Below are 13,023 nucleotides of genomic sequence, written 5' to 3' on the forward strand. Positions count from 1 at the left end.
GCCGACACAGTGCTCCGGCGGGTATAGAAGACAGGGGTGTTCGCCCCGCTGCATCTCTATCGTGGTGAGTGTGTGTCGGCATGTGCACAGTCAGAGAACCACGCAGGTGCGCACAGGCGCGCGCTGGAGACGAAGCGGAATCGTAGAAGACCAAAAAAAAAGAAAGTCAGAAGAAATGCCGCCCGAGGGCAGCTGAGATCCAAAGTGGGCAGGGGGTGGTGGGGTGAGGGACGACGCGGGCACACACACTCAACGCCGACAACCGTGGTAGACATCCCACGTCACTACCCTCGCATAAACACAACAAAGCCGAGGAGAAAGTGCAAGAGAACAAGAGCGCATAGACACCCGCCGGCGCGCACACGCGCGTCATCATCGTCCTACAGAGCGAAGGACAGACACGCCCACACAGAGAGAGATGAAGTGAATCGACCGAAAAAAAAAGACCAGCGAAAAGAGAAACACGAAATGACGGTGGAGGCCAACGAGAAAAGAGCGGCGGTCCAGCAAGTGCTTACGTGCGAGACGGAGCGAGAGAAAGCAGCGGGTAGCGGCGGCGTAGGAAAGCTTGTGCAGGTATGCATCCAGTGACACGCAAAAGCCGCTCACACATCGGCGCATAAGCGCGTGCACGCATGCCTGGCGTGACGTTGACTCCTCTCTCCGCCTCATGTAGGAGTGTTTGGAGAAAACAACAAGAAGCACATCCGTCTCAGCTGCCCACCACAGCACTTCGCACACGCACACGAATTCACGGCGTAAGACGAAGTGGGATAAGAAAGAAACCACGACGGAAATTTAGAGAAGAGATGGGGGGCGCGAGAAGAGCGCATCAGAAATGACTGCGAGGCAGGGCGCGTCAGCGTTCCCGAGAGAGGGAAAGAGATGGAAGTGTCATCGTGCGCATGCCTTGACAAGTGTTTTGGGAGGGAGGGACTGTAGAATGAGCTGCACAGCTCATCAGCCACGCGCTCCCGCACACTCGCGCAACACTTCCGTAACATCACCCTTTCTCTCCTCTACCTCACCCCCTGCTCGCGCATACACGCGCTGGCCTGGGCGCCGGCGTCCACCTTTCCACGTAGCACACATCATTCTTGCGCCTTGCGCGCACATCTGCCGGCTCCTCTCTCTTCCTCAGTCTCTCGTGAGCCCGTGGGCCGGCAGAAGACTGGACACGGACGCAAAACGTGACGTGAGGAGGTCAATACAGCACGACACGAGGGAGCCAGGAAGGAAAGGAGGGAAGCAGTCAAGAGGGACGAAAAGAAAAGGTGGCAGAGAGCTTACAAGACTGCCTCCACTTGCTGCATATGCATGTCTGTGAGTCTGTGGGGAGAGAGTGAGACAGGAAGAGGGGTAGAGGAGGGCAGACAATGGGGTATCGCGCAAAGAACTTGAGTACGGCCGAACATGCTCCGACCGGCGACATCAACGCCAACCAATACGAAATAGGATTGCGGATGAAGAAGGAAAGCACACAGAAACTGGAATTGAGAGGAAGACAAAAAAAATGAGAGAAGTCAAAGACTGCATCTGAAAAGAGTCGATGTGCATATATTATGTACGGCATATTATGGTGCACATGTGCATGTGTCTATGTGTGTGCTCCAGTGACAGAGATAGACACGTATACATCGCACACGAAACATACATTGAGAGACACACGCCCAGACGCACATGCACACACACGCCAACACGGACAGGACAGAAGAGAGAGGGAGGGGGGACGGAAAGGGTGTACAACAGGGATGAGAGTGATGAGCGAAAAGAAGACAGAGGGAGAGGAGGTGAAGAAATCACTGAGATGGGAGAGTTGTGGCGCGTGTGTGCGCTTGCGTTCGTGTTCGCGGGTGCGTCTGCATCACGCGCACGCACACACGCAAGGATCCGTATGGGCGCACGATTGCGGCACAACACAGGTAAAGCTGGAGAAGAAGAGAGTCTCACAGAGAGAGAGCAGACCGCAACCATATATGCAGGCATGCCTGCACGCACATGCTTCTTGAGCCACCGCCTCGCCCTCGTTGCTGTCCTGACGCCGCCACCGAGGGTTCTGCTTTTCTCGCTGCCGTTTGGCGTACGCCCCCCCCCCATCATCATCGTCATCACAGCAGCTGCGGCGGCGGCGGCGGTGGTGGTGGTGGTGGTGGCCGCATCGCACATAGAGAAGAGCACGAGTGAGAAAGATGGGCATGTGTGTGGGGGTACATGGAATAGAAACACAAAAGCAAGATCGATGCATCCTTCGATGTGGTGAAGGTGGCAGAAGAGAAGAGGGACGGCAGACATGCATGTGCCTGTCTGAGGGGGGAGGGACCTCGATAGTCGGTGAGAGACCCGAGAGAGCAGGAAAGCACATGATGGCAACGCTCACAGACTTAAAAACCGGCAACCACAACAGAGGAAGAGAGCAGCGCACCAACAACAAGCGCCACCCGTTCCAACAGAGAAAGAGAGAGGGGGGAGTGCAGCACGCACACACACACACACACCTACGGAGACAAGAAGGGAAGGAAGACGAAACAAAGCCCCCAAATGGCGGTTAGACCATGAAGAAGAGGGTGAGAATACGCCGAAAAGAGGGGTGGATTAGGGGGCCGGGCCGCGGTGAGGCGAGGGCGGTGCGTGGGGTGAAGAAGGCCAGTGGTGAAGCCTCACACAATCGCACACCCGTACATGCACACGGAGAGAAAGAGAGCGGAGCGAAGGATAAGAGAAGGAAGACTCAGAAAATATCAAAGAGCCGCACGAGGAAGAGGAGGTGTTGAAGTTGATACAACACAGTCCCTATGATGTGAGCAACTCTCCTCCACCCCTCTTCCAACCTCCTTCGAGATATTCGACACCGCTTCCGGATCATGAGATATGCACATGCACACGTGCAACACGTGTGAGCGCACACGAGAGGAGGAAAAGTGCAGCATTATGAAGTTTGAGAGCCAGAAGAAGGCAAGTCCGAAAACGAAGACAGCTGCACAGAGGCACATCTAGCATTCATCACGCGCGCAGGGACGCGCAGCGGTTGTGCGAAGGCAACGACAGGATCCACGACGGGGAGGGAGGATGTACAGCGAGAGAGCTAAAAAACAAGGAAGAAAACTCGAGTCGAAAAAGAAAAACAAAATTTGAAAATGCAATCCGAAAAAACGCACACATACGCACGGGGAGGGGGGGGGGCAGAGCAACGCAACGACTGTCGAAGCCCGCAGGGACAAGTGACAACACTATAGAAATCACCTAAGAGAAAGGGTATAAGCCGATGCCTTGTGTGCGTGTGTCGCCGCACTTGTACACGCACACATGTATTCCACATCTCACCACACAGATTTTGCTTCGTTTGGCATACAACAGCAGCAGCCAGCAGGCAATACGCTCTCCTCTGCACTCTTTTCGATCACCGTGCTTACCTCCCGCATGTCGGCCAACCACCACCACCACCCTGCTTGCCCCCTACTCCGCCCATCCGCCGCACCGGAGTGACGTCCCTTCTTCGTCTCGTCGCTCCTCCGCCCCACCCTCAGTGCGGCGGGTGTACCGCTGTCTAGTGCAGAGCTCTTCATGTGCACCATCGACTTTAAGGGAAGAGATGTGGAGCGGTGGAAGACACCTGTTCTCGAACATCACACGCAGTGGCACACTCGCACACAGATAGAAACACAGCATGGCGCTAGCGTGTTCTGAAGCGTGAGACTGATGCGCGCATGCGCCGCTGCTGTGGCGGCCTTCCTGCGTGCGTGCGTGTGTGCGTGAGCGCTGGAGACACAGAGAGGGGGTGGGGCCAACGAGTTGGGGGACAGAGGCGAGTAAGCGAGAAAAGAAAAGAATGCGTATACCCAGAGAGGGAGAGAGACGACACGTACGCACACATTTGTGCCACAGAGGAGACCACGAAGAGACAGCGGCGGTGGCGTGCGATGAGAAAAGAGGCGGCCTGCACAACTAGTCGGATGAAGAAAGCAAATCGTGGAAAGAACAAGAGAAAGAGGACACGTGTATATGTGTCGGTGTGTACAACATCGAGCACGCAAGATGAGGCAGCATTCTGGGGGAGGGGAGAGGAGCACGCACGCACGCACACCGACACGCATAACGACGGGAGCGATAAAACCCGATGAAAAACGGACTTACGCGCACACACACCGGAGGCGGCAGTGCGAACGCCGCCAACCACCAAAACAACAGAGATGGAGAGAGGGCCGAGAAGATCAGCAGACAGAAAACACGGCGTACACACAGACACAACTGCGGCAGACTGCACTGAGGCTGTGCCTGTAGCTATGTAATCGCATGAGACGCAAACACAAGCGTTTGAGTTGCATCTGCTGCGCATACACTCAGGCACATAGGCACACGGAGAAAGGAGTGGAGGAGATGGCAGCAGCGCATCACATAGATCTACAAGGAAGGCGAGGAGGTCGTCCTGCACCTCCACGACAGCGCGACGGACGAGCACGTGTGCTGAGGTGCACACAGTGGCTCGCTGGCCCATTTTCTGTCGCCCATCGACCGGCCACCTGCCGACTTGCCACTCTACTTCTCTCTCCCTATCCTGGCCCATCCCCGTCTCCTAGTCGCCGATTCCGCCGCACGTGACCTCATCCACAGATGTTACTCGGGGAGGTAGCCCATCGCGCTCAGAGTCTCTATGTACTCGTTGTGTGGCACGACCCACACGGCGAACCCGCCCTCGGCCGAAAAGTTGGTGCAGGACCCGGGCAGCTTCCCCTTCCGCACCTGCATCGTAATCTGCTGATACCCGGCCAAGCCTTCTGGGGTGGAGGCCTCGTAGTAGTGGACGACGTCGAGCCCGGGGCCCTGCTGCCGCTGCTGTACCGACTCTCCGCTGGGCTTATCAAGCATGTCCTCCACGTTCGAGTAGGAACCATACGGCGATGAGCTAGTGGTCTTGCTCGTCCCACCGGCCGCAGCGGCGTTGCGGCGTGACTGCTTGCGCAGGCTCGCAAAGTCGACGTTGCCGTAGCTGAGCACCTTCCTTTCCGGCTCTACGGCGCGCTCCCGCAGCTCCACGCAGCTCGCCTGCCACGGGCATTGGTGCAGGAGCGCGTTGTTGAGGATACGCTCGCTGCCGCCATGGCCAAGCGGCGTAGGCGGCAGACTCGTCGCCTCCCTCGAACGTGTGACGGCCTCGTAGAAACGCTTGAACTCCTTCAGCTGTGCCTTGCTGGGGGTGGAGACAGGATGCCTCAGCGCCGAAAGTGGCGCGGGCTTCGTGCGAGGACGCGCCGTATAGTAGGCGCCGCTGCTGTTTTGACGCATGGAGACGTAGCCTTTGTACATCGCAGACGCCACAGCTGCGCCGACGTCGGAGCGCCGCACCAGTGTTAGCGTCAGCATGACTGCGTGTGTGGATACGCGATGGCAGATGTCTGTGTGAGTAACCTGTGTTAGATGCTTGCTTGGGCGAGCGGGGAGTGTGTGCGGGGTGCGTTGCTTCGATGTGAAAAGTCACGTGAGGCAGAGGTAAAGAGAATAGACGCACTCGCTTGCCAATACATGCATGTCGTAATCCAATGTGTGTGTGTGTGGGGGGGGGGGGGGGGGGCGGTAGCCGTGGCGGCAGTGAAGGCGCAAGCGCGTATCATCACGGCCACAGAAGTACGATAGAGAGAGGTAGAGCAAGGAGAGGAGTGAGGATAGAATGAGGCATACAAATAGAGAGCGGCAGCAGGGAGCTCGAAAGAGGCACCAGCTCATCATCGCCAACTCAGCTCGTACACGCGGGTGCGTATTTGATAGAGAGGAAACGAAAAGTGAAGCACAACGACAGCAACAATCGATGTTAGCATGGGTGCGGGGCAGACACAGGCACATGCACGCATAAGTACCTACGCACACGCAGAAAGGGAAGAAAAGGAACCGGGGCATAGGCGCGCTCCTTTCGTTGTGTGTCGTGTGTGTGCGTGTTGTGCTCAGTGCGCCGCTAGTTGCGCTCATCGGCAGCATTCACAAATTATCCTCGCGCACACGCACGCCCACAGAGCACAACAACAAAACCACCCACAGACACACGCTCATGCACACACGCAGGCACACACGCGCGACGCCCCTCACAAGCATGTTGCAGTTCCCCACGAGGCGAGAAAAGACGCCTTCAAGACAAGAATCGGAGGAAGGGGGCAGGGGAACAGATGTGAAGGAAAAAGAGCAGCTCCGCACACCAAACACACACACACACCGAATGCGTGGAGGGAGGGCAGAAGTCGCAGAAGATGCGTGTGAGTGCCAGCACGAATACCATTTTGTTGTTTTGCATGCACTCGTGCACCCTGCATGCACTTAAAGACCACCCCCGACGACCCGCACGACAGGCGTCACCGCTTCCGCCCTCGAACGCAGGACCCTGGACGCGGCCCGCGCGGATCAAGGCATGGCAGTGCAGCTAGGTCCCTGTCTCACCGAGCGCGCAGCACGTATCCGAGGAAGGGCAAGTAGATCCTCGCTAGACGCATGACCTGATTCGGCGGCACGACGCTTCGTTGTAGAAGACCAGGGTTCAGCCGTAGTGCAACAGGAAGTAGATGAGCTGTGGTTGTTGTGTATGCGCCTGTGGGTTGACTTGTTCGTGGGTGAAACGGACACGCTGATAAAACAGAAAACAAACGAAAAAAAAAAGCGTACCTTTCGTGGCCGTGAGAGGAGACGAAGGGGGTAGAAGAGGGCGCGAGGAGGAGGATGGGGTTTCGGAGCCCTCCCTCTCCGCTGCCAAAGCGCAGGCGGCGCACGCACGCACACGCCCACACGCGCACACGCTCAGGCGCACACATAAAACGGTCCCTCTGTGGGTACTAACGTCAGCAAAAAGCACTTGGGAGAGAGAAAAGGGGGGAGAAGGGGGAGATCGAAGGCATGGGCAGAGGTAAAAACACCGAAATATAAAAGGAACGAAGACGTACTCGCGTACGCTTGGCACAGAGGTCGGCGAACCGCGGAAGGGCGAGGACGGTGTGTCAGGCGCGCCGAAAGACGAAGAAGAAAGGCAAAAAAAGACAGAAATCACTCGTCGAAATCCAATAAAGCGTACACACACGCACGCACGCATGCGCATGGTCAGTGCAGCATTCACCTCACGTACAGCCTCTACTCCCCCTCCCTCCCTCCTGATCGTTCTTCTCTTTTCCCCGTTTTGACGCCCTTCTGCCATGGTCTCCTCGCCCCCTCCTCTACGATGCTCTCACCCATCCCCCTCTCCCGCCCCATGTTCCCGTCCGCAACACGGAAAGCGCACAGCCAGCACACACACACGCGCGTAAATTTTGGGGAAGGATGCGGCGAGAAAACGAGGAAGGGGAAATAGTAGGGGGAGGGGAAATCGGAGAAAAGGGCACACACACGTGCATGTGTATGTATGTATGTGTACGTGCGTATGTAGGAGAGCGGAAATGGCTGATGCAGGTATGGAATCAAGAGGGACGGAGCCACGCAGAGACACATGCACCGACATGCACGCAAGCCGACAATGGCGATGACGCTCATGAGGAGGAATAATGGCCGACACCGGAGAAAGGGTCGGAAAGTGATGCATGGAAGAGGGAAGAGGGGGCGCACACATACACAACACATATAAAGCACACGTGTACACGTACAGGAAGGCAAACCAAAATGCAGCAAGGAGAGAGGGGAGGGGGTGGGGGTGGGGAGAAAAACGCACAACAAAAACACAGAAAATGCGGACGGAAAACGAGCAAGCACCAAGAACAAAAATAGAAAAAAGCGAGAGAAGTACGCAAAAGGCAGAAGAGGACTTCACGCTTCAACATGTCCGTTTTTATCTTCCATTCAACGTAAGTTGAACTCCACTCAAGCCCAGGCCTGCCACAGGCCCCACATCGCGTGGTGCGAAGCAGCCGTACACACGCGTTGCAGCAATGCGCCGACCCAGTCATCTGAGCACGGCCTCTGACTCGAGCTCCGCCCACCCACTTCCCACGCCGCCACCCGGTGCATCCCCTTCGGGGTGGCGCAGGCTCCTCTACCAGTGGGCAGTGAAAATCGGGGGTGGGTGGGATTCGTTCGAGTTACGCGGACACTTTGCCCATCATATGGATGGCACAAGCGTGTTCACTGTCGCAGGTCGCTCCGACGCATCACCATCCACGACCTCGCCGCCGCCATGAGTCGCAATGAATCCCTCTGACTTCCCCACGTCCTAGGCACTTGGCGCCGTCACCGCCAGGAAGTCCTTTGGCATTGGCAAGGACCAGGGGCTGCGTGGCTTCCTCCCCGAGAGAGAGAGTGTGTGTGTGGGGGGAGGGGGGAGGGGGGGGTGCACTGGACCCTTGTTGATACCACGCACGGAGAGGTGATTCCCTCCCCCCACCCCACAGCATCATCGGGTGAACGGAGAACAGGAACAAAACGAAAAGGAAAAAAATAGAATGGGCGAACAAAGGGTGCCGCACCCGCGTGTGCCCACGCGCGTGCGTTCGAGCACCTTTGCGCGTGTATGTGTGCGGTGTGCACGTCGAAGCAAAAACAGGAAGAGGACGAAAAAGGAAAACGGGAGAGACAAGGCAAAAACACAAAGGAAGCGGCGGGGCGGCGGAGGGTCGACAGAGATTGCGGAAGACGCACCGTGGGCGGGAAAGAAAATCGAAAAAAAAAAACAAAATTTAGGCGAGACTCGGCACCAACAGCCCCGGAGACAGCAACGGCACAGCGAAGAGAGCAGCGGCGGTCACGAGCGCCCGGCACACGCGGGTGGGGGCCCTCTACTACGGGGGCGCAGAGTAGACGTACTCCATCATGCCCTTGTTATACGCACTTAGCAAGTGATCGCGCAGCACAAGGCGCATGTTCGTCCGGTCCGACAACAAGCCGATGGCCATCGTCGGATCCTCCGTGCATATGTACTTGCCGCGTGGTTGCCATAGAAAGTGGTAGCAGCCAAGCGGGTCCATCGCTTGTTTGTCACGGTGTTGGGTTGTCGAGTAGCGTTTCAAGTCGGTGTCGCAAATGGTGAGTTCACCTTCCACACAAATGCCTTTTTCTCTCAGTTCTCCGTCGTATGTGGTGCGGACGGCGTTGTTGTCGAAAGGCTCGCGGCTTGGCAGGAAGAGATCGCCATGTTCGGTCTCGTTGACGCAGATGACCGGGTCGACTGGCGACAGCGGGCGCTTCGAGTCTTTCTTGCGCGTGGCCTGAGACCCATTCGCCATGTCCACAGAGTGATAGCGTGCGTTGCGCCCAATATTGGAGGCAGATGGGTTGCCATCGCCGGCATCATCCGCATTCCTCGTGGGCGCGGCGCCACGAGGCTCCTCATGCGAAGCGGTCCAGAGAACGACGCAATCCCGCACCTTCCGCACGGAGTTTAGCGGGCCGTCCTGCCCCAAAATCGAGGCACAGCTGGCCGCGTTGCCAGAGTACAGCAATGAGTCCACGTAGCCCAGCCGCGGCACCATGTCGCTGCCGTTCACAAAGTTCTGGTAATTCTTGGCGAGCTCGTTCTTCATGAGCAAATTCGACAGGGATCGACTGGCAATGAGCGGCGCGCCGAACGTCACGCACAACAGCCGATCCCGCGTCTGTGGCGTGTTCTCCAGCAGCATGCACGTCGTCAGCCAGGAGGCGACGGCGCCCCCGATACCGTGGCCGCAAAGTACCACTTCCTCACCGTTTTTCACCATCCGCAGCACGAGGCTCTGCACACGGAGCATTATGTTATCATCGCTTATGTAGCCGAGGAGGCCCTCCCGTACGTTCCACGTCGCCACATTCGTGTTCAGCCCTGCCTGCTGCGCCTCATCCTTGTTCGACACAATCTTGCCAAGCACCTCGCTGCTTTTCATCGCCTGACTGGTCCACAGCTCCCGAGACACCATGCGCGTGCTTAGCACCTGATGCACGCCAGGGCGTCGGCTCGCGCCGGAGCTGAAGGCGACGAGGCGAATATTTCCTGGCCCGCTAAACACAGTGAAAAGCTCCGTTATTTGAAGCGGTCGCATCACTCTCGCGTACACGGGGAAGTCTGTCATGGCCAGCGAGATGACCGGCGCCGCCGGCGCCTCCCCGGCGATGCCGCACGCCACCAGGGCGAGTAGCACCTTTCGCGTGGCCCAGATGTTGCCCGCCAGGCTCGAAAACAGACGCTTCTCCAACTGCAACGGCATCGCACAAGCAAAGATCTCATCCACCTCGTCAGCAGAGCGACTCTCCACGAGGGTCTCGTACTTGTCGCGCACCACATCCTCCAACGCCTCCGTCGAACCGGATGGCAGGGCGCCGCTGTCGATGAGTTTTGCGACCTTTTTCGACGTGTTCATTGTCGTGATGTGGCGCTGCTCGTGAAACAATATGGTGACGGTCGGGGATTTGCACTTGGCGCACGTATCGACGTAGGCGAATGGGCTGGAGCAGAGTGGGTTGATGCAGCGCCGCGGGGCCTCGATCTCGCACCCGAGCACGTACAGGCCCCAGCGAAAAGAGTTCGGCTCCATCGCAGGTGGCAAGACTCCCCCCCATTTTCTTCCGTCTGCATCGCCGTTCCTGTCATACCCGCCCCTCGCTGTTCTGTCAGACATGCCCCTCGCTGTCCTGTCAGACCCGCCCCTCGCCGTCCTGCTAGAGACGCCTGCCGAGTCGTACACGCTGTACCGCATCTGCGTTATGAAGATCAGTGCCTTGGGCACGGCACACGTGAGGCAAGTACGGGTTATCCGGCCGCCCATGAAGTCGTTAGTACGCATGTAGTTACTGCACTCGGCACACGTGGCACGCCAGCATAGCCGGCAGTGATGGATGCTCGACGGCGACATGAGGAAGCGGTGGCAACAGTGACAACTCTGGCAGTTGCACGCGATCTTCACCATCTTGCACGTGTCGCAGCGGGCATTTGCCCCGCCCTCGTAGCAGGAGCCGTATCGCTTGGCGGGGTCGTTGCTTCGGGCGCCGGAGGTGGTCTCGGCCGCCTCCGACATCAAGCCGACCCTATCGTACGGTCCCATGCCATCTCCCATTCCTTGGCTGGAGCCGCTGCTGTTCAAGCGGTCCACGGGACCCCCGTCCGGATCACGCATGTCGAAGCGGTTGCCGGAGTACGCCGTCGGACCACCCGACGTCCTCGATGTCGAGAGTGGCGCCTTACCGGCAGGACCCGCTGACGTCGGCGAGGTGTTGCCACGACTCGCGAACAGTTTCTTCATTGTGGAAGCTGGATAGGCGTACGCAAGGAGTCCAAAGACAAACCCACGCGCGAGAAGCGCCAAGGGCGAACCGAGGCGGAGACGACAGAAAAGAAGAGAACAAACACACGTCAGCAGACTGCTGCGGAGGCACCGAAGAGATGGAGGGGGAGTGGGAGGAGAGGAAAGGAAGCACAAGACAAAGTCAAGAACGATGGCGCAGTCACAAAGGACAACAAGCAGAAAAAAAACTAAAAGACGCTCTTGCAGCAGCAATGGCTGTGTATCTATATATAGATAGATACAGATATGTGTGTGTGTAAGCCCTCTTTGCTGGACGGGAGTGCCTCGGTGTTGTGGAGAAACCTCTGACTGGGCTAGACGGCACACACACGCAACCACACGGTGAATCGGGAAAGGCAGAGAGAAGGAGAAACGAAGGAGATAAAAGACGACGCAGGTGCACAAAAAGAAGGAAAAGAAGAAACGGGTCGGCAGAGAAGCGGCCAGGCCAGCGTGCACGGAAAAGGATCGAGGAAAGGAAGGGATCGAGGAACACAGTTGAAGAGAAGATAGGCGCTGGCAACGATGGCAAATATAAATAATACGGAAAGGAAAAATGTAACACAATCGATAACGAGCCAAAGATATGCGGGAGGGGGTGCACACACGAATACAGGCGTGTTTACGTGTGCAGCGTCTCAAGCAAGCAAGCAGCAAGAGAAAAGCAGCAAAGAAGACAAAGGCAGAAGAAGATCGATGGCAACTCACGTGGCGGCGGCGCTGTCAAGGATGCGCCTCCCCCTTCTTTTCGTGTTATGGGTCGGGTCGTCCCGGACTTTGTGGCCCTGTCAAAGACTAATGGGGGACGTTGTAAAGGAGAGAGGGCGGAAGCGCGGAAAGGAGGGGAGGGGACACAAGGCACACGCACAGACACGCGCCGACAGCGGGTACACGCGAGCTCCTTTAAGAAGCACAAACGCAAAAAAACGCGATGACGACGACGGGAGAAGAACAGCTGGTGAGGCAGCAACAAGAGACGTGAGAGCAGGAGACAGGTTTACTACAGCAAGCAGGAATGTGAGGAAACCAAAGCGGTGAAGGGCTGAAGCATAAGACACACAGAGGTGGGGGGAGGGGGGGCTCGACCAGAGCGCGCGCGCGTGTGTGTGTGTGTGTGTGTGTGTGTGTGTGTGCGTAGGCAAGAACACACGTTACATGCACGGGCACGTCAGTGCAGAAAGAGGAGAGCAAAAGAGGAGCAACGCACGAGGAAGACGGTGGAGGCACGAGAGAAGTGGGAGAGAAACGAGGGTACTCCACGGTATTAAACCGAGAGATGGAAATGAACGATACGCGCACACCCCTACGCAGCTGCACAGTGGAAGTGCCAGAACGGTGCTGGGGGCAGAGAGGTAGATGAAGGGGGCGGCGCACGAGCTTCTTTTGCGGTTCCTCAGCACATCCATTTCACTCTTCCATTCAACGTAAGTTGAACTCCACTCAAGCCCAGGCCTGCCACAGGCCCCACATCGCGTGGTGCGAAGCAGCCGTACACACGCGTTGCAGCAATGCGCCGACCCAGTCATCTGAGCACGGCCTCTGACTCGAGCTCCGCCCACCCACTTCCCACGCCGCCACCCGGTGCATCCCCTTCGGGGTGGCGCAGGCTCCTCTACCAGTGGGCAGTGAAAATCGGGGGTGGGTGGGATTCGTTCGAGTTACGCGGACACTTTGCCCATCATATGGATGGCACAAGCGTGTTCACTGTCGCAGGTCGCTCCGACGCATCACCATCCACGACCTCGCCGCCGCCATGAGTCGCAATGAATCCCTCTGACTTCCCCACGTCCTGGGCACTTGGGGCCGTCACCGCGAG

General features: G+C 57.6%; 2 protein-coding genes across 2 annotated transcripts; both read right to left on the minus strand.

The window, feature by feature from the left end:
• Positions 1-4,611: 4,611 nt before the first annotated feature.
• Positions 4,612-5,358, minus strand: LDBPK_130190 (hypothetical protein, unknown function; the record flags this gene model as incomplete). The annotated part of the gene is made up of 1 exon (XM_003859183.1): positions 4,612-5,358. The coding sequence occupies one exon, from the start codon at positions 5,356-5,358 to the stop codon at positions 4,612-4,614; it is 747 nt and encodes a 248-aa protein (XP_003859231.1).
• A 3,377-nt stretch (positions 5,359-8,735) lies between these two features.
• LDBPK_130200 (hypothetical protein, unknown function) lies at positions 8,736-11,165 on the minus strand (the record flags this gene model as incomplete). The annotated part of the gene is made up of 1 exon (XM_003859184.1): positions 8,736-11,165. The coding sequence occupies one exon, from the start codon at positions 11,163-11,165 to the stop codon at positions 8,736-8,738; it is 2,430 nt and encodes an 809-aa protein (XP_003859232.1).
• Between the last annotated feature and the right edge of the window lie 1,858 nt (positions 11,166-13,023).

Source organism: Leishmania donovani, chromosome 13 (genome assembly GCF_000227135.1).
Source record: "Leishmania donovani BPK282A1 complete genome, chromosome 13".
NCBI lineage: Eukaryota > Euglenozoa > Kinetoplastea > Trypanosomatida > Trypanosomatidae > Leishmania > Leishmania donovani.